The sequence below is a fragment of the Eriocheir sinensis genome, chromosome 19 (assembly GCF_024679095.1).
Source record: "Eriocheir sinensis breed Jianghai 21 chromosome 19, ASM2467909v1, whole genome shotgun sequence".
Lineage (NCBI taxonomy): Eukaryota > Metazoa > Arthropoda > Malacostraca > Decapoda > Varunidae > Eriocheir > Eriocheir sinensis.
The window spans coordinates 12,748,661-12,769,205 of record NC_066527.1 but is presented as its reverse complement, the minus strand read 5'-3'; the positions used below and the strand labels follow the sequence as shown (position 1 = coordinate 12,769,205).

General features: G+C 42.2%; 1 protein-coding gene across 7 annotated transcripts in view; it reads left to right on the top strand.

The window, feature by feature from the left end:
* The window catches only part of LOC127000708 (DISP complex protein LRCH3-like), a 98,587-nt gene extending 80,886 nt beyond the window's left edge, over positions 1-17,701 (top strand). For 4 of the 7 annotated variants that reach the window (XM_050864720.1, XM_050864719.1, XM_050864724.1 and 1 more), the window contains 4 exons: positions 1,109-1,546; positions 2,094-2,231; positions 3,019-3,096; positions 7,742-15,097. In XM_050864720.1, the coding sequence (XP_050720677.1) occupies positions 1,109-1,546; positions 2,094-2,231; positions 3,019-3,096; positions 7,742-7,999 (912 nt within the window). In that variant the 3' untranslated portion in view covers positions 8,000-15,097. Of the gene's footprint in view, positions 1-1,108; positions 1,547-2,093; positions 2,232-3,018; positions 3,097-7,741; positions 15,098-15,443 lie in introns of those variants that run through there. The other 3 variants (XM_050864726.1, XM_050864725.1, XM_050864723.1) reach the window with 1 other exon arrangement.
* The last annotated feature ends 2,844 nt before the right edge of the window (positions 17,702-20,545 follow it).

Below are 20,545 nucleotides of genomic sequence, written 5' to 3'. Positions count from 1 at the left end.
TGGGTCGTTGTTGTTGTTGTTGTTGTTGTCGATGTTCTGGTCCTCTGCTGGTCATGATGTTGTGTTGCACCGTGTGGTGTGTCGTGTCTTCACTCTTCTCTGCCTCATCCGTCACCCGGATAGGCTGTGGCAGATGAAGGTTCCTGTGCCCTGGACGTTCCTCTCTTTGTTTGATGGTTACTGTACAAGGTATACATATGTCTGTATATTTCCCATTGACTCTTGATAGTCTTTGTGAAATTTGCATGTGAAGGGAGGCTTATACAAGCAGTGGTGCATTTATTTCCAGTAATGTCACTAGAAACTCCTCCACGTCAGTAACAGGCAGGGCCAACCACCGCCGCCCTTCTCGAACTCTCACGGATCTGTGGATCTGTGTTTAGAAAAAATAAAAAATCTATTGTCTTTTTCACTTAGAATCTACCATTTATAATGCCGTTTCTATGGAGGGAACTGGGTCTTGAGAACAGACCAAAACAGCACTGCTTGTATATGTCAGCCCTTGGTTATAGTCACCTTCAGCCTTGCCTCATGTGGTGAAGGAATTTTCTTCATTACTAACAAGACACTGCACACCCATCCTGTCACCTTGGTGCAGGCCTTCCACACACCTCCAGCACAGCACATCCTTGTACACACAGACAACACCCAGAGATGCTGTGCACTTATGTCTCTGTGTGCTGTGTCTCCTGCATCGTGGCACCCCTCCTCTATAGCACCACTCAGAGCCCCCTGTCACCACCACCTCCCCACTCACTGCCCCCTCATCACCTCCTGAATGCAGAGGTGTCTTAATTTCACCTCCACAGCATCACTTCAGAGCCCTATCCCCACCACCAGCACCTCTTTATACTCAGTTCACATCACCATAGTAAACAAGCTTGTCTACTTTCCCCATCAAGGGTATACCATTGGTTAATCCACAAGCAAGTCATACTCCCTTTCTACCTCAGGCTGCATGTGTTTGGTGAATGCTGGGCAAATGCAAATCTTATTGGTGGTTGCTGGGGTAACGTGAGTAGGGTTTATTTGCAGTGTTGATGTGAACAGAGTACGTTGTGTCATCATTACTTCCTAGATGCTTAAGGTATCTTTGTTTCTCTTACAGTCCCGTGTCAGCCCCAGCAAAGGCTCCTCGTCCCCCACCTCCCCAAACGCCAGCTTCGACTCCGGTGACGGATCCCCTTCCTTTCCCGCTGGTGCGCCCACTGTCAACTCCCACCACCAACACAGCACCACACAGCAACACCCTGCCTCCACCACCTCCACCACGCACCCCCCACACTACTCTAGTCCATACACAAACAACTACCCATCAGCGACGCACCACACCTCCTCAAGGGTAGGGACAGGGAGCGGCACAACCACAGCCAAGGTCACGGCGCCCTCCACTGCCTCCACCACCACCACCATCACCACCAAGACGAGGAAGAGGAGTGGTGGAGGGAGGCCCTTTGACCCTGACGCAGCACACCTCAGCTTCACCTACAGAAGGGAACTGGAGAAACAACAGCATGAGAAGCAACTGGTGGAGAACTTGAGAACTGTGAGTGTGGGATAGAGAGAGAGAGAGAGAGAGAGAGAGAGAGAGAGAGAGAGAGAGAGAGAGAGAGAAATAAAAAGGGAAAGAGGGAGTTAGATAGCAAAAGAGAGACAGAAAGATAAAGAGGGAGGTAGAAAGAGAGGAAGATAAAAAGAGAAAGATAGAAAGGGAAGGATAGAAAGAGAAAGAGAGATAAGGAAAGAGAGAAACAGAAAGGGAAAGGGATATAAAGAATGAGATAAAAAGGGAAAGAGAGAAAGAGGGAGAGAAAGAGATAGATAGAAAGGGAAGGAGATGGGGAGACAGCAAGGGAAAGACAGAGAGAAAGAGGGAGAAATAATGAAAGGGAAAAGGAGAATTAGAAAAAGAAATTGATAGAAAAGGAAGAAGAGATAGAATGATAGAGCGAAAGAAAAAAAAAAGTCAAAGATATAGGAAGATAGAAAGAGATAGAGAGAGAAAGATATATATGGGGCAGCTTGGGTCCACTCAGTCCTGTAAAAGTCACACACGTACAAACAAACACCTTCACGCCCACCCTCGCCCGCAGATCATTGAGACGCGTTTGAAGGTCTCGCTGCCGGCCGACATTTCCTCGGCGCTGATGGATGGCGTCGTCCTCTGCCACCTCGCCAACCACGTGCGGCCAAGATCCGTCTCGTCCATCCACGTTCCATCCCCCGCCGTGGTGAGGCATCCATGAATCCGCCTCTGTCATTTTTTATCTATATATCTATCTTTCTCTCTCTCTCTCTCGCTCGCTCTCTTGCTCTCTCGCTTTCTCAATCTCCCTCTTCCTCTTTTTATACATTTTTTATCTCTTTCCCTTTCTATCTTTCTCTCTTTCTACCTCCCTCTCTTCCTCTTTCTATCTTATTTCCTTTCTCTCTTTCTATCTTATTTCCTTTCTCTCTTTCTCTCTTTCTGCTTCCCTCTTCCTTTTTCTATCTCTTTTCTTTCTATTTCTTTACATCATTCTATCCCTTTGTCTTTTTCCATCTCTCTGTTTCCACCTCACTACTCTAAATCCACGTCACTTCTCTATGTTCACTTATTTCATCTTATTTTACCTTAGTTTATCTTATTTATTCGCTTATTTTGTCTCTTTAGGTGACATGCCTCTTTGCCTCCTCTTAACTTGATTAGATTTATGGTTTCAATGCTAACGGAATTCATGTCTATTTTTGTATCATATTTTTAAGACTATTTTTTTCCTGACTTTGAGGTATTTCCCCCCAAACATGTCTCTTCTTCTTGGTAATAGTGATGCCTTAAATAATGACTCTGCTTTCCATTACAGTAGATCATTTTTCCTTTTTCAGTATTTATTCCTGTAAATGAGAGATGAATACTTGATAGAAGAGTAATGATGTTATGTGCTATTTTTTGTCTTTTGTCTTTCTCTGTCTTTCCCTCTCTCCCTCTCTTCCTCTGTCTCTGTCTCTCTCTCACTTCCTCTCTCTCTCTCCTTCCAGCCAAAGTTGACGATAGCGAAGTGTCGACTCAACGTAGAAAACTTCCTCGAGGCGTGTCGGAGAATTGGAGTGGAAGATGTGAGTACCTTCCCTTCACTTCCCTCCTCCTCCTCCTCCTCCTTCTCCTCCTCCTCCTCTTCTACTTCTCCTCCTTCAGTTCCTCCTCCATTTCTCTCTTGTGTCTCATCTCATTTCTTTTTTATATATTTTTCAATTTTTTTTTACCTTCATAACCTATTTTGCTGTCTATGTATCTTTCTGTCTATCTATCTATCTGTCTGTCTCTATATCTCTCTGTTTATCTTAGTATTTATTTGTTTTTATGTTTTGGTTGCTGTTCCTTCCTTTGGCCATATTGTTACTGCCGCTGTTACTGCTGCTGCCTGTGTCTAGGATGCTGGCTGCAGGAGGCTGAGTCATGTCATGCTGTGGTTGTGTCTGTCTCCCTCCCTCAGGCCTTACTCTTGTGTTATTGTTTTATGTTTTGTTTTTTACTGCCACATGCACTGTTATGAGCTTACAAGTCATGCCTGCCCACCCACACACGTACACACACACACACACACACACACACACACACACACACACACACACACACATATATACAAATGATATGCCAGAAACAGTAATGAGTTACGTGAGTATGTTTGCAGATGACACCAAACTGCTTAGAAAGATAAGAGATGAGGATGATTGTAATTAACTACAGGATGATTTAAATTAGATACATAAATGGACTAAGAAATGGGAAGTGGAATTCACTGAAAAGAAGTGTCACAATGAAAATGGGCAAGAGTAAAAATAGACCAAGTGGAGTGTATAAGATGGGAGGAAGAATCATCAACACAGTGAAGGGAGAAAAAGACTTAGGAATTATAATACAAGATACACTGACACCTGAGAAGCATATAAACAAGATATTCAGAGAAACATATAGTCTGCTGCAAAATATTAGAGTTGTATTTCACTACTTGGATGGGGACATGATGAAGAAAATAATAACATTGATTAGACCAAGGCTGGAGTATGCAGCAGTTGTCTGGTCACCACGCAAGAAAAAGGACATACGGAAACTTGAAAGGATTCAAAGGATTGCAACTAAGATGGTACCAGAACTATCAAGCCTGCCATACGAGACTAGATTAGAGGAACTGTGCTTACCAACACTGGAAGAAAGAAGAAAAAGAGAAGACCTGATAGCATTGTACAGGAATATGATTGGAATGAAGGTGCTGGATAGAAATGATTTAAGCGAGATGGAAGGGAGGAGGAAACTAAGAGGACACAGTAAGAAATTGAGAAAAGGGACTTGTTTGAAAGACCTAAAGAAGTTCAGTTTCCCATACAGGAGTGTGAATACATGGAATGGACTTAGCAAAGACATTGTTGAAGCAGGCAGTGTCCATAATATGAAGGAAGAGCTGGACAAATATAGATTGGCAGACATAACTTACCGAGCTTGAGCTCAGGCTCTGTATACTACAAATAGGTAAAAATATACACACACACACACACACACACACACACACACACACACACACACACACACACACACACACACACACACACACACACGCACCATTACTGGGCTGTATATTTTCATCGCCTTCGTTATCTTTGCTGAGAAACACCTTGCCAGAAATCCTCAGGTTTGTTCAGTAATTTATTCCCACTACTACACACCCTCAGGCCACACACTCTATACATTGCTCCTGAGTGTGTTCACTGCACCAAGCACTAACAGACACATTGGTTCATCCAAAGCGTGTGAGGTCTTGTATGCACTGATAAATAATAACCTCACACGTCCATCAGAGTTCTGCAACACAACAGACATAACTAATCATTGTTGGAAATGTTGAGTGTATGTACTAAGTACTTACCTCAGATTGTTTTATTCCTGATGTTACTAAGTTATTAACACTGATACTAACAGTTTAGGGCTTTAATCAAAATATAGTTTTAATGATGGGCTAGCACAGTACACACACTCAGAGAACAGAAAATATACAGTTATACCGGGAAGAGCAATCATGCCAGCTTAGGAGCAGGCTTAAAGTAAGACTTGAGAGATTAAACACAAGATCAGATGTCTCATTTTTTTGTGTTTAGGGAGATAGATGAAGGGCCAAGAAAAGCTTAGAATAAAAATGCCCACTATAGTTTCACAGGAAGTCTGACTGTTCTGACATCACCCTGTATGACTGTGTTTGGTTCTGCCAGACTGCAGCTGCCCACTTTCTCCTCCTGCCTTCCCCTGAGTCCCTTGTCATGTCACAGTGTTCAGTTTTTTACTAGGATGATTCCAGAACATTTTGATGTCAACTCTATGCCTCCACTTTTTCTAGTGTATAGTCTCTTCTTCAGTAACTGTTACACCCCTTTACCTGCTGTGTATATTCGTGTAAAAGTGGATCCCTTGTAAAGGTGAAACCCTTGCCCCCTCTAAGGCTACATGTTCTATTTGATCACCCAGAAATGTAACAGTGTACAGATCAGCCTCCCTCGAAAATGTCCTTCAAAAAGCGTCCCTAAAGTTAGACTTTTACACAAGTATATACAGTAACTTGCGTTCATAGTGAACCATTTCAGAGTGTTTTTATCCAGTATGTATCCCTGAGAATGTGTAAGTGTGTGTTGGAGGCATTGTTCCACAGTATTGCCAGTATCTTGCCACCACCACACCACTTGCCTGTCCCTCACACCCCAGCCCCACCTTCCCCTCCACAGCAGTGTCCACTGTGTGTGTCCCCCAACCTCCCAGCACCAATGGGGGAGTCCTGCCAAGATAGATGCAACAGCTCATTAGATTTTGTCAAAATTTGAAGAATTGTGTTAGAGGTGAAGGGTTTATGATAGTAGTTAAATCAGGTGACCCATAACTGTATTGAATATGTGTACTTGTCTGGCTACCAAACAAATCAAATAATATTCAGCTCTTGATGTTGACTAACTTGCGAGAATAAAAATCTAAAATTAGCATGACCAGAATGGTAGGAATGGAAACAAAAGCCTTGAAGCCAAACAACACAAGCCAAGAACATGAACAGTCTCTCCTGAGCCTCTCCCTCCCATCACCCTGATGTCTGTACCTCCACCTGCAAGCTTTATTATTTTGCTCTTGGTTTTTGTTACATTTCCCTCTCCCACACACTTCATGGCACATCCCTCCAAGTATCCGGTGCCATTTTAGTGTGACCCAGTTTTCTCAGCCCACTATCCAGTACATCCTCTCTTCTCACCCTCTCTACCTCATCTTCCCCCACCTCCCTCCATGCATCCCCTACCCACTACACCCAAGCTGGACCACTATCTAGAACACCACACATTTTAGTATGCTCTAATGTCTTCATCCTACTTTCTGTTATGTCCTCTCCTCTTACCCTCACCGCCTTGTCTACCTCTACCTCCCTCCACTCGTCCTGCCTCCCGTGTGGTGCACAGTACAGTCTCCGGGTCCGGTAGACAGGGCCAGGCCAAGATAGACGCAGCACTACACAGGCACAGTGCTGGCCATGTTGCCGCCGTGACGGGACTCAGAATGGTGTCACTTTCTCTGCCTCCTGTCATTCCCTCACGCTCACTCCCTCCTTCACTCCCACTCACACACTGTCCCTTTCCTGGTTTGGGAGGATGGCAACTGCTCTGTGTGTGTGTGTGTGTGTGTGTGTGTGTGTGCGTGTGTGTGTGTGTGTGTGTGTGTGTGTGTGTGTGTGTGTCCATGCCTGCATGCATGCATGCAGATGCAAAGGTTGCATTTTCCCACTTAATTTGGCTGTTTCTAAATTGGTTCAACTGGAAGTCTTTGGAAATGATTGGGTACAGTTTTATATATCAGACAGAGTTCTTTAAGTTTACAGATGATGTAGCTTTTAATTAATTCAAACTCACCACTTTTTCATGTTGGACTTCTTTGGAGGTCTACATTTGTCATGAAAGCCCCAACAGTGACTTGGCAACCTTGGTGTGTGTGTGTGTGTGTGTGTGTGTGTGTGTAAGTGGTGGTGGTGGTGGTGGTGGCAGTGTAGTATAGAGTAGTGGTTCACTCTCCCTTTCCTTCCTCTGTTCCTCTCTCAAAGCTCTTGCATGGCTGGTGGAAATAATATAGTTTTTAGTTTTATTTAAGTTCTCTTAAACATCGCTTTTTACTTAAGTTTTGTGTGTTCTGCTTCGTCCTGTGTTGTGGGCCGGGGCGAGGGGTAGAGTAGCGCATGGGGGAACGCTCGCCTCTTAGTGGGACTCCCGTGTTCCCTTAAAACCATTATTTTTTAGCAATAACAAGTATAATGGCATTAAACCCTCAGATGTGAAGTGCTAAACCTCCTTAAACCAGTGCATGTGTGGAGAGAAGGGGCTGCGATGGTGATGATGGTGATGGTGATGGTGGAGATGGCGGCAACAGTGATGGAGGCTGCAGCATGGAGTAGGACATTTAATCCTCATAAGGGAAACGCTGAACCTGCCTAAAGCAAGTGCATATGTCAGGAGAAGGGGAAAGGGGCTGAAGTGTTGGTGTTGGTTGCTGCAGCATGGAGTGGAGCAGGGTGGTGATGATGGTGGTGGTGGTGGAGGTGATGGTGGTGATGGTGGGCTAGTGGGTAGTGAGTAGTGGGTACCCCTCACAGGTGACTGGGGCTGGTGGGAAGGTACGGAGGACCCCCAGGGGAGCAGGTTAGGCCCCGTCCCCTCCCCCGTCTCACCCCGCGCTGGTGTCTCTTTCCAGGCGCGCGTGTGTGCATGCGACGATATCGTAACACACTTTGACCCAGAGCGCGTGCTAACAACTGTCCGCTTCCTTGTCGACCCTTCTGAGTCCCTGTTTGCGAGCAAGTTCAATGGGGCCGCCCCGGATCTCCTCTGCCTCGGCACCCCAGAGGAGGAGTCTGGCGTCCGTGACCAGCGTACTCTGTCCCGTGTGCTAATGTGTATCTTCCTGGCCACCGTCGTGTTACTCGCCTGGTACCCTCCCCCCGACGAGTAGATGCCATAGTCGTGCCAACGCTGCCCCCCAGATTTTCTTTTCCCTCCCGATGATGTAGCTCACATTGATATATCCCCACGTCCTTACTTTGTTGAGCCCATTCACACCTGTCGTACATTTCTGATTCATGGCTGCATTTTCCGTCACCAAGCAGTATATTGTTATTATCATTACTTGTTTTCATTACTTGTGCAAAAGTAAACTTCCCAAGGCTATGATTCCTTCAACTGAGGAATAGATTTAGGCCATAGAGAAGTAATATCCATGTCTAAGCTGTCCCATTAAACTTGGCCTTAAAGGAATCACTCAAAATTTGGACTTTAACGTGATTATATACGATATTAGAAGTCAGGGGCCATTGAGGAGGGTAGCTCTGGGGGGCAGACGTAACAGCAAGTCTCGTCTGTGGCTGTGACTTTGGTGGTGTCGTGCTGTGGCCTCTGTGGTGCCCTAGTGAGAGTGGTGGTGTTCGCTGTGTGGAGGAGAGACTGTACAGACCGTGCTTGGCCGCCTCAAACCTGCCCTAACACACCTCTGTCCAGGAGACTCATTCGTGTTCTTAACGTGTTCTTGGCTTCTTGACGCTACTCCTCTGTACCCTGAGTCATTGACTGTGCCTTGTTCCTGAGTCCTGTCTTACCCTTACTTACCTGCCCTACCACATCTCTCTTCCCCTCCTTCCCTACACACACACACACACACACACACACACACACACACACACACACACACACACTCACACACTCACACACTTACCATATCACCACACAATGAATACCTCAAACATATGCCCAATATGAAAGAGGAAGGGGCCTGGAGGGGGATGTTTGGGCCTAGGTGTTAGTTTATTTATTTTTTTACTCATCCCAATGCTGGAGGAGTCTGGGTGAAGTGGAGTAAGGTAATGTATGTTCTTGCTGTGTTGTGTTGGTTTGGCTGTGTTTGGAACCTGAGAAGGGACGAGAGCAAGGGTTACATCAACTTATTCCCTTACTTGTGTTTCTGATCCCTTTTCCTTCACCTCATCCATAGTTGTGCCTTCTTTCCTTTACATCATAGTTATCCCTCATGTACCACTCTGTCATTCCCTCTCCTTTCTTGCCCCAGTATTCCATAGAGGATGATAGGGGGGTTGTGCTTGCTCCTATTTCCTCCACTATATTCCCCTTAGTTTCACCTTTCCATTAGTTATTCCTTTGATCCTATATCCTCGTTTCTTATTCGTCTTCCTTCCCTCGCTTTCCTACATCAGTTTTCTAGAGAGGATGAAATGGGGGGTTGTGTTTGCTCTTATTCCCTCCACTTTATACCAGCCCTTTTTTTTATTCTTCCTTTCTTTCCTTCTGTCCTTCCCTCCTTCCTTTCTATGCCCATATTCTCCTTCCTTCCTTCAGTCTCTCCTGCATTTCCTTCTGTCCTTCCTTTCAACACCAACTTATTTCCTCCATTCATTCTTACCCAGCCTTACAACACTACACAACACAACATGAATTACATTAACATTCACCATCCCAACTGAGATAGATATATAGACAGAGACAGAGAAGAGAAGAGAAGAGAGAGAATGAGAGAGTGAGAGTGAGAGGGGTGAGTGTGTGTATAAAGAGTATTGTACAAAGGCTAAAGCTTCACAATCTTGCCTAACCTTCATCTGTTGGCTTGCATCCTGCCTGATCTTAGTCAATTACTGCCTTTCATCCCCTCTCAAGTGCCTGATATTATTATTATTATTATTATTATTATTATTATTATTATTATTATTATTATTATTATTATTATTATTATTATTATTATTATTATTATTATTATTATCATGGGTGCATGCTTTTATTCTAGGCCCAAGTAAGTAATTGAATAGCAAGAGGTGGGCATTACATATCACTGGAAGACCAATACATCATAATTGTTACCTAACACACACACACACACACACACACACACACACATACACCAGCCAGTAACACAGATCCTTCCATCCCTCCAACACAAGACAGAGGATTCATGCCGTGAGCATTGTTTGCTAGACTCATCCTCCCCAGTGCCACACACACCATCCAGGGCATTAAGAGGGCATTGTTAGAGGCAGGACACAGCAGGGCACCACACAGCAACAGAGGGCCAGGAGGGAGGTGGCCAGGATGTGTGATAGGCTGGGCATCCATTTGTCTGTGATCCATGTCCATGGCATGGAGTGTCCATCAAGTATCTTTTAAAGTTCAACTTATGAATTTTTGAGTCGGGGCAATCTTAAAGGGAAGAGAAGTGTTGCCATGGCCATAGTTCTGGTAGGATCATCAGTGGATGCTTCTCAGCCATTTCCTACATGATTTTTCAGTCATGGATCCAGACACAGACACAGACACAAATAAAGGATCACAGACAGTTGGATGCCTTGTTGAAAGCAAGTTGCTGTGTAGTCAAATCAAACCAAGCTGCTGTACCCTCAGTCTGTAACATTCCGTTAGGTAAGGTGTTTACTACTGCTACTACTGCTGAGATGCTTAGGTCTATTATGAAAATTATATACACTACTAGGAAAGTGATTTTATATTTTTGTGTGCTTGTATTATTAAGTTTATGCATTGGAAAATGGCATTTTTAGGTATATTAATCATAATTATATACTAGAAAATATGGTTTTATATTGTGTGCTTGTATAATAAGTTTATGCATTAAAAGCATTTTAAACTAATGTTAAGCAGGACAGAACAGCTTCAGTACAGCACAAGTCCATTAATGTCATTTAAAAAATATCTATAAATTTTTAAATGATCTGCATAGTCTGCATCTCATTATCTTGAAAATTTCTGTGAAGTTTTGCTCAAGGAAAGTTTTGTCTCACCCCTTCAGTGTTTTTATGTAAGAATTTTCCTCTGAAATTTCCTCTAGTGGGTATTTCATTTACCACTTCTGCATAACTTCCTGCACTCCAGAGTTTGGACAGTTGTTATTATTGCATAAGTTCAAGCCTTCAGGAATTTGAACAACTGATTCCTTTTTAATTATGGTTTCCTGTTTTCAGGAATTCACATTATGATCTGGATAGCTCAGATTAATGGACTTTTGCTGTGTGTAGTTTCACTTGCAGCTTCCAAGTTTTGGTTTTAATGTGCTTAATGCTTGTGATTGACTCCATATCCAAGGGTGAGGATGCCGTGTATAGTTGGCGGCATCACAGCCTTTGTTCTGTCCTTGCTGGAGCCACCATGAGTCAGCCCGCCAATGTGATATAATCAGATCTGTGAATTCTTAGGTTATGCTTATTCCTTATACATTATATTGTCTCCTACATCAGTCCAGTCGCCCTTACTGGTGGTCCCTGGGCTCACCTCACACCCCAACACTACAACACCCAAGCCCAATATACTCAGTCACTAGTCTTAGAATTTAAGTGTGATGATTTGATTAGATTTTTAATTGGCATCATACATACAATATATACAACTTACTAATGATAGCAAGTGGAACTATAAACAGACACTTATTTACATCCTCAACAACATTGAGGTCACTTTGGAGTGTCATTAGTGTTGCATCAAAGTCAGTCATAAACTTCCCTAAATAATCCATATAAGAGGAGGAGGTTGGTGTTGTTCCTTTGAGGATGGCACATAGGTTTTGATCCTCCCAATTTATGAACAGCTTAACATATGAATAGGTCTATAGTATTCATGCTCATGTGATATTTTGCGCTGAATGTGGCTGCGTTTATTGGTCTCAGGAGTTAATGTGTACACATGATCCTTTTTATCCATCGTGGGGTGTGATCGGGCGAGGTGCATTCACTGGCCCCGGCACCTCACTGCCCCAAGGAAACAAACAAGCATTTCTAAGTTGATCACTCTTGTAGCAGTCATACTTCAGCAGGCTTTGCCAGGGTTGCTGATGGAGACATATCTCTGAGTGTTCAGTAAATACCATATATACTTGTGTAAAAGTTGGTCTCGTGTAAAAATCAACCCCACCTCCCTCAAAGCTATGATTTGTTGGGTTGAATAAATGTAACCTTTAGAAGAGTGGTAGCCAGGTACGTGTTAAGCCTCTCAACTAAGCCCTAAAGGGAAAAAGACATTCAGAAATTAACTTTCATATGAGTATATATGATGTTCCTTCAGCCAAGACAAAATGCCAAGTATGATGAGTTGAATCTAGTCTTGATCTGTTTGTGACTGGCAAGACAGCATTGGTCTTGCCACCACCAGCACACACACCAGAGCCACAGTGGTTGGTAACACAGCATCCAACAACTAGTGCTTGGTAGTTGCATTATGAGTCAAGCAGCAGAAGCAGCTTTGTCTCACATTCTGATGTGTTGTGTCCTTCAGTAAACAGTTGCTGACTCATAAACTGTAAGTACTTGTGTATAAGTCACTGCCCCCTCCTCCTCCAGGCTGAGACATGCTTTATTGAGGGATAAACTTAAACCCCTCCAGATCAGTAGTATCAACATAAAACAACCCTCCAAAATAGTTGTGATTATTTTTATTGAGGAACACGTTTAACAAACCTAGAAAAGTATTGTCCACATTAAACTCACCCTCCTAAATTTGGCTATAAAAAGTCTTATCTGACTTCTACATGAGTATTTGCAGCACATAACTTTACTGAGACAGTGACAGTTTCTAGGAGTGGATTGTCAGGTCCACTTGTGTATCTCTTGTGGTATATGCAGCCACGAAGCATCCTGTGATAAGAGAATGAGAGTGTGGCTGCATGTAGCACAAACTTACTGTCAATCTAGTCTTGAGACAACCTTAATTAGTATATCCAGAAAGGTGCTTTAGGAGTCTCACACACCAGTCTTGTGTCGTGCACTTGAAGCCGCCGTGCTCACTGTGAGGCTTCACTCGCCCTTCCCATAACTTTTGTATGTATGATCAAAGTGTACTTACTCAGAGCCTTCCTTGTAGCACTGACTCTGAATTCTGTGTTTACAATTGCCATATAAGGATCAAGAAGACAACAGGGGGGTAGGAACTTGTTATTCTTGTAGTAGGTTCTTAGTAGTCTCACACACTCATACATTTTCATGTGTACTTGCATACACTGCATTTTTCCCAGACAGACTGAAGAAACTCTGAGAGTAGTCACTGATGGCTCAATTAGCTATTGTAGATCATGGCGTGAATGGAATGATGTGCTATGCTGTTTCACACCTTGTCCAGGGTAGATGCAGGGCTGAAGGTGTGGCAGGTGTACAGGCAGCCCTTGTTTTACGAGTGAATTTCACATTTTTTTGAAGTGTAAAAATTTTTTTGTTACATGTTTTGCTTATATTAATGCTGACCTTTGACTTAACATGTATTCCTATAAAGAAAATAGTGTTTACAATATGTGAAATTCATTTCACAAGACTTCTCCAGGAACAAACCTCCCACACAAGGAGAGCTGCCTGTATTGTTTTACTATGCAGTGTAGAGGAAAGGTTGGCTTGGAGGAGCAAGTACACTGCTGCCCCAAGCCTTGCATCTTGAGTGGACCAAACCAATTCATTAGTGGGTAAAAGTACACACACACACACAGCTCATTTTTACTGAGTCAAGTTCTCATAGATTAGCTAACCAAAGAAGCTCATGTTTATCCTTGTTTACACGTTTATTTAGTCAGGGTTCAGCAAGTACGCAAGTTAACCACTGTAGTTCAGTTATTCTTGTTTACATTTTTTATGTTTATTGAGTCAGCTTTATATAAATTACTTGATTAGAGGCCCATGTTTATACTTGTTTACGGTTACCAAGTTAAGTTTCGGTAAATTAATCAAACAAACAGGGCCGTCACGTTATGAAGATGCTTCTTTATTTTTATTTGCTGTCATCCGGTCAGCACCTATACACATGAGCAAGATAAAACATAATAAGGTGGTTGTTACCTTGTGCTAATTTTCTAGCCTGTCACATTCCTCATTTCTCAACTCCATTTAAGTAAGATTTTTGTCAAAGTAAGCTATACCCAGGTGCGTGTGTGTGTGTGTGTGTGTGTGTGTGTGTGTGTGTGTGTGTGTGTGTGTGAAGAGAGAGAGAGAGAGAGAGAGAGAGAGAGAGAGAGAGAGAGAGACTACTTGAGCTGTGTCCATTTGCCTCTATACACTCCTAAAAAGACAGTCTAAGGCCCTACGAAGACCTGTGACTTAACCTTTGTAAGCTCCCTTAGTTTAACTTTTTACAAGGCCAACTAAGAGTAAGTACCAATGTATATTTTATACCTGCAAATGTTCCTTGGTTATTGTATTGTTGTCAATATTGTATTATGATTATTATTGTTTAGGCAGATTTTATGCAGCATACACATTTTAGCAGCTAGTTTTGCAAGTTTTACATATTATTTCATTCTGTGCAGGCATGTTAACCAAGTTTGTACTGTTCCATTTAGCATTCATACCAGGGAAAAAATACTGGAAAATTCAACTAATATACAAGCATGAAATATTGTTGGAATAGTAATTGAGAAACATTATCTTTACAACCCTCAGTGCTAGTTTCCAGGGTTATTTTTTCTCCTGGTAAAGGTGCTAATTGGAATGACATGTGCAAGTTGGCAAACAGACCCGACAGGCATACACTTTGATCCGTTCACCCACACCACACTGCAGCTACACAGATGGATGGGCATTAAGCTTACCAGCAATGTCATGATACCCGACTAAATTTTAGCTATGGACTCTGCATATTTCCGGAAACAGAGAAAGGAAGGTTTTTATAAGATTCCAGACATGGCAGCATGAACCAAGATGTAAAACAATATCCTACTTCCTCTTGGTTATCCTTATATGATTCAACTTTTATGCTGCTGTGTTGGGATACCTTGTGCCTACATCTCTCTTTGTAGGTGTAGTGTACAGCATCCTTCCTTCCTAATTGCTATTCTCACTTTACTCACCTTTCGAGGCCAAACACCAAGATGCCCAAAATAATACATTGAGTTGCATGCTTCCACCCATCCATCAGTTGCTGGACCACTAGGAAGGGGCCACTCAATGCCATACTCACAGCTTACTTTCCTTAGCCTAAGATAGATGTTTTACTGGTGAGTTTGCCAGAACCCTATTTTGTTATTTATTTTAACTCTATACCTCACAGCCAATAAATGATTTTGATTCCACTTAAATGGTTTTCAATTTATTAGATTTTTCTGTAAAGGTTAAAAACAGAACAGGTCAGTACATGATTATATTTTTTGTATTGTCTGCCTTCATGTAGCTTTTCCTCAGAGCGGCTTCACTGTCTGCACCTTCATGTCTCATCCAGTCCACATTTTTTTAGATATATAGTGGCAAGACATTTATTTTCTACTTTTACTTTGCTTTTCCATGGAGTGGCTTGGGTTTTCGCACCTTCATGTTTCCTACAATTCACATAATTATTTTGAAACATATATTTAAGAGGTTTTGTTTTATGTCTTATTTTTGCATAGCAGCATGTGGCTATCATTATACCTTTACTTGCAGGACTACACATGCACAGCTCATGATATTTTGGAGGAGCGAGGAACAGTGCGCGTTGCCATCACGGTGGAGAGACTACTTCAGTTTTACCAAGGCCGCCACACACCCTTGTCTCCCCGCAATCAGACTCCAGTATGATGGCCCCTCCTTCCTCCCTCTTTCTCTCCCCAGCACTGCCCAGCACAGCCACAGCCCAACACACCCTGGAATACTAAACACACACTACAGGGGGCGTTAGCTCACTTGGTAGTCACTACAATGGTGGTGACCCAGGTTTGATCCAGCTTTTACCAGTGGATTTTTTTCCTGGGTTACTGGCCAGTCTGTAGGCCCACCCATCCCTTACAGGTACCTGGTTGACTATAACTAGGGAGAATGAAGGCAATGGAGAAAGGAACTGGCTGCCCTACTCCATATGCCACTGGTCCTGCACATTGGTGATGCTGCTCACCTATCTCTTGCTCTTTTAAGAGTATGAAACAACACTTTACCATTTAACAGACTATCCAGCATCTTCCATTATTCAGTAAGGCTACACACATACACACATTGAGGTAAGTCCTCTCTAACCAGCACCGGGCCTGGTGTCTGGTGCACAAGTGCTTGAGAAGCATCACTATCCTGTGGCCTGCTGGGGTTCCTGGGTTGCTGAAGGAGCTCTCATGCTTCCTTTGCTTCCCCTTTTTCAAGCCAAAGGCAAATGTTTTTTATGGTTCAATCATTGTCAGCCAACAGACGTGTGCTGTTTGTGAGCTGTGAATTTGTCATAACTCATTGCTTGTATTTTACTCATTATTTTACATTTCACTCGCCACCATGATTCATTTTGCTCACGTCTCCGATCATTCCTGAGTTTGTTTTATACTGCTGCTGACTGTAGTATGTGTGTGTGTGTGTGTGTGTGTGTGTGTGTGTGTGTGTGTGTGTGTGTGTGTGTGTGTTTTATATATGTACATGTATACTTGTGAGGTGTTCCTTTAGTCATGTTTTATATTTTCATCTGGAGTTGGCAGTCCCGGCATCGTACTTACACCCGAGTAGCACAGCTTCTGTGAAGGAAGGCGTGCTGCTGTCCTCCCCACTTGTTAAGTTTGTTCAAAAGTCTCAGTACACCTAATCAGGTGCGAGCAATCAGAGAAGTTTTTAATTGTCAATCATCACTTTTGTGATGTGGTTTTATACTTTTTACAAATGTTTACCATGACTGAGGAGTCTCTAGTTGTCTCCTGTACCTCCTGCTCTCTGTTTTCAGGATTTTAACTCTCAGATCTGTTACATTGCAGTGAATCCTTTCCCTCAAGTGAGGTTTTGTTTTCCCTTTAAAATTCTAAATGTAATGTTAGGAAAATTTGTAACATGACTACTTTTTAATACATGACTGTTAATGTTAGGCTTAAATTCAAAAGGCAAATGTAGTATGTGAATTGAGGCATATGTGCAATATATAGTCAAGCCTTTCAGTTCCATGACACATTGATGGTGGGACACAGCACAGAATTGGCTAGTCATGAGGCTGGTGAGGCAGCTGTTGTGGTGGTGGTGGAGCTTGCTGTTTATTACTTGAACAGGATGACCAAATCATTTTTTAATTTTTTTATAGCAATTTTCAGTAAAAAAGTAGAAAAATTATGTTAACTTTGGACAGGAAGACCCAAAACAGTTTTTTTTGGATGAGAATGTTTGTCACTTAAAATATGTAGCAGTGTTCTGTGAAGGCTAGTCCAGAAAGCATAAAAATTGGTGTATTGGCTGTTCTGTAGAGTCCCTGAGTATAGACAGACTTTATTTAACCCAAAGCTTCACTCCACCTCCCCAGCTGCCACCAGGACTGCCAAGGAGTACTCTATCCATATGTTCCTGCCTCACCACTCAAGATGCATCAGGCTGGGTATCCATTTGTCTGTGATATGTGTCTGTGGCATAGTCTTTAGTGTGCATAGAATGTTTTCAAGCTTGTTATTGAACCTTTGAAGTAAGGTGATATTAAAGGAAAGAGAGGTGTTGTTATTGCTGCCATAGCTGTGGTAGGATAAATGAATGCTTCTTGTCATTTTCCCATAAAAAGACTTTTCACTGACATGAATACAAATGTAGATTTGGATAACAGATCAGGGACAAATGGTTTCCTGCCGGCCCTACACTGCATGCATTGTTTCCAAGACCACATCATCGTGGAACTGATAGAAAAACCTTGATTCACAAAAAATGCCTTTGCTCAAGTCAAAATATTAACATTACATTTTATTTGTGTACATACAAAACATCACCATGCATTGTAAGTACATCTATTAGTTTTAAACCTAGTACATTTCATTTACATTATATACATTTTTATTGCATCATATGATATACCATTATTCCTTTATTGTAATCAGTTAGTATTTTGGGATGAGCAAAGATGTTTCTTAGAGTAAAGGTTCTCTTCAGGAGTCACCCTTTACTCAGCTGTGTTGATGGACACTGCTCATCATTAGAAACAATATGTGACACTGCAGTATCTAAGAGACAAACATTGACCTTCACTTGTCAGTATGTATTTATTCAAGCATTTTCCTGAAAATTGAACTGAAAGGGGCTTTAACAATTGCACCACTACCAGCAGTTTTAGTTTAGTCAGTGCAATGCTGTTTAAAGCACAGTTAGTTGATGGCAATTACTATTTACTTAGTTTTGCTAATAAGATGCATCCCTAGTGCAATGCTTGTCTTACATATTTTTTTTTAGCATGAAGTAGGTGAGGTAGGAACAGCTGGCAGTCTAAACTCACTTGGTTATGGCAGTTGTGTTGTGTGGTGAGTAAAAGTGTTATTAAGTCCCTGGATGAAGTGCATGTGTCAACTGGCTGCACAGTGTGATCCAGAGCATTGTTGTGAGGCTGCCTCTTCAGGATTCTTTGTATGCTCACATCAGTCAAATTTTGTATATGTAAACTACATGTCAGTATAAGTTTTAGTTTGCCTGATTTGAACATACATAAGTGACTAAGCAGCTTCATATAAACCATCCACACTATGATAGCATCTACTTGACACACTGACTCCATCCAGGGAACTTTTTATGCCAGGAATTGCTTTTGAGACAAGCTAAATGGGACCTGAATGTACAAGTGGGCAAAATACTATAGTTGATCCATTCTGAAGAATCCTGCATACAGAATGTTGTAACCTTGGGTGGGTGACATTGTATCCAAGCACTACATGGGTGGGTTAAACACTTTGGCTAAACTAACGGTGGTGGGCATTAACCAAATCATACACAGTATTCTCATTAGCACTCGAACAGGAAATTTTTCTCTTTGGAAATTCGAGTTGACGTAAAAAAATGAGTCAAAATTGGGATTGATAAACATTCTTTATTTTGACGATTCATTTCTCTACCTCAGCACAACTTCCAAGAAATGTAGCTTTTTTTCCTGTTATGGAACGATAGATAAGCATCTATCCCTGATTTGTATTATTGTCATCCATTACAAATTTGCTGCAGTACAATGACCTTTCCCAGCATCCTCCACTTCTCAGTCTGTTGTTAGTGTACTCCATCCTACTCCAGCAAATGCTCTGATTCCACTTCTCCACCTGATTCTGTTTGCCCTGACCTCTTTAAATATTTTGGTAAATATTTTTGAATTACGACTGTTACTTTAGCTGTCCATCTATTAGCATATGTATATGACCACCTCAAGTCCATTTCTTGTCTTAATCATCATTAGAATATCTTTCCATGTACCCAGCCTCCCCTTCCTTCCGTAAAAATGTTTTGGTTTTAATTTAATTCTGATAAGAGCCAACTCAGTTGATGAAAGCTTTGTTTAACATTTTCAACTAAAGTATTTTACCCACATGTGTATTGAGGCCCAAAGACTTTATTAAAATTGCATTAAGTTCAGCCCACTGGTATTTACATTCAAGAATATTTTGCAGCAGACAGTGTGGTTGATACAACTGAGTAAGGGTATGTTAGATAGTTTGTACACACCATTGAACAATACTCATATCAGGGAAAGAAATACTCAGAGAAATTGAGCTGAAGCATTAAAATTAACAATTTTCATAATGCACAACAAGCATTAAAGAGTAAAGTTGGAGGCATATGCTATAGCTGTGCGTGGCCTCATTGGCCATCTCTCACATTGATCCTGGAGCCTGTTGTGGGAAGAACCCATTACCCTGGGACACAGGACAAATTATGACACCCAGGTTACCACCGTGATATCTGGGTTACCACAGTATTAGCCGACTGTAATTTCCTTCATTCAAGAACTGAGACTATTGGAAGTCTTGGACCATTTGAATTCAAATCAGCTCAGCTCAGTGTTTGAGTGGCCTTATTCCTGAAATGAACCCAAAGTGGAGTGGTGTGCACATTTTATCTAAGGACATGATTCTTTTAAAAACTTCATTCTGTTAAAGGAAACAGCCACCACATCATTATGTCAATCATAAACCACCAGAGCTGGGATTCTGTAGAAAAAATCTACCATTAGTGTCCGGTCGGTACGTAGGTCCGGTGTTGATTTAGAGATATCGTTAGATAAATTAGAAAGATTGTAGTAGATTAATAAACTCTATAAGAAAAAATTAAAATATAAATTAAAAATAACCGCCAAGCCTTTTCCCCACAGGCGCTCCAGCCACACTCTCAAAAGGGTCCTCCCCTCCACCTCACCACTCCTCACCGCCCCCCCGCTGCCTGACACTCTCACACGTGATCACACGACTCTACCACCTTCTCACTTTACCCTCACCCTCTTACAGGGGCCCACCACAGGTTCACACACCACACACCAACAAACCCTCACACAACACACAGCATATCCTAACCTCTGGCATATCCTAACCTCTTGATCAAAAAATTTAATTGATCAAAATTTTTTAAAAAAATAAAAAACTTTAAAAAAAAAAAAAAAAAAAAAAAAAAAAAACAAAAAGAAAAGCGCTGCCGGAAAACAAGTGCCACTTAAAACACTAGAACGCTTAAACTTAAACTTAAAAAGGAGGAGAGCGAGAGTGAGGCGTGGGCGTAGGAGGAGCGAGGAGGTAGGCCAAGCAGAGTGGGGCTCAGGCCAAACAAGGGGCCAAAACTTTGGCGAACTTGGCGAGAATGGC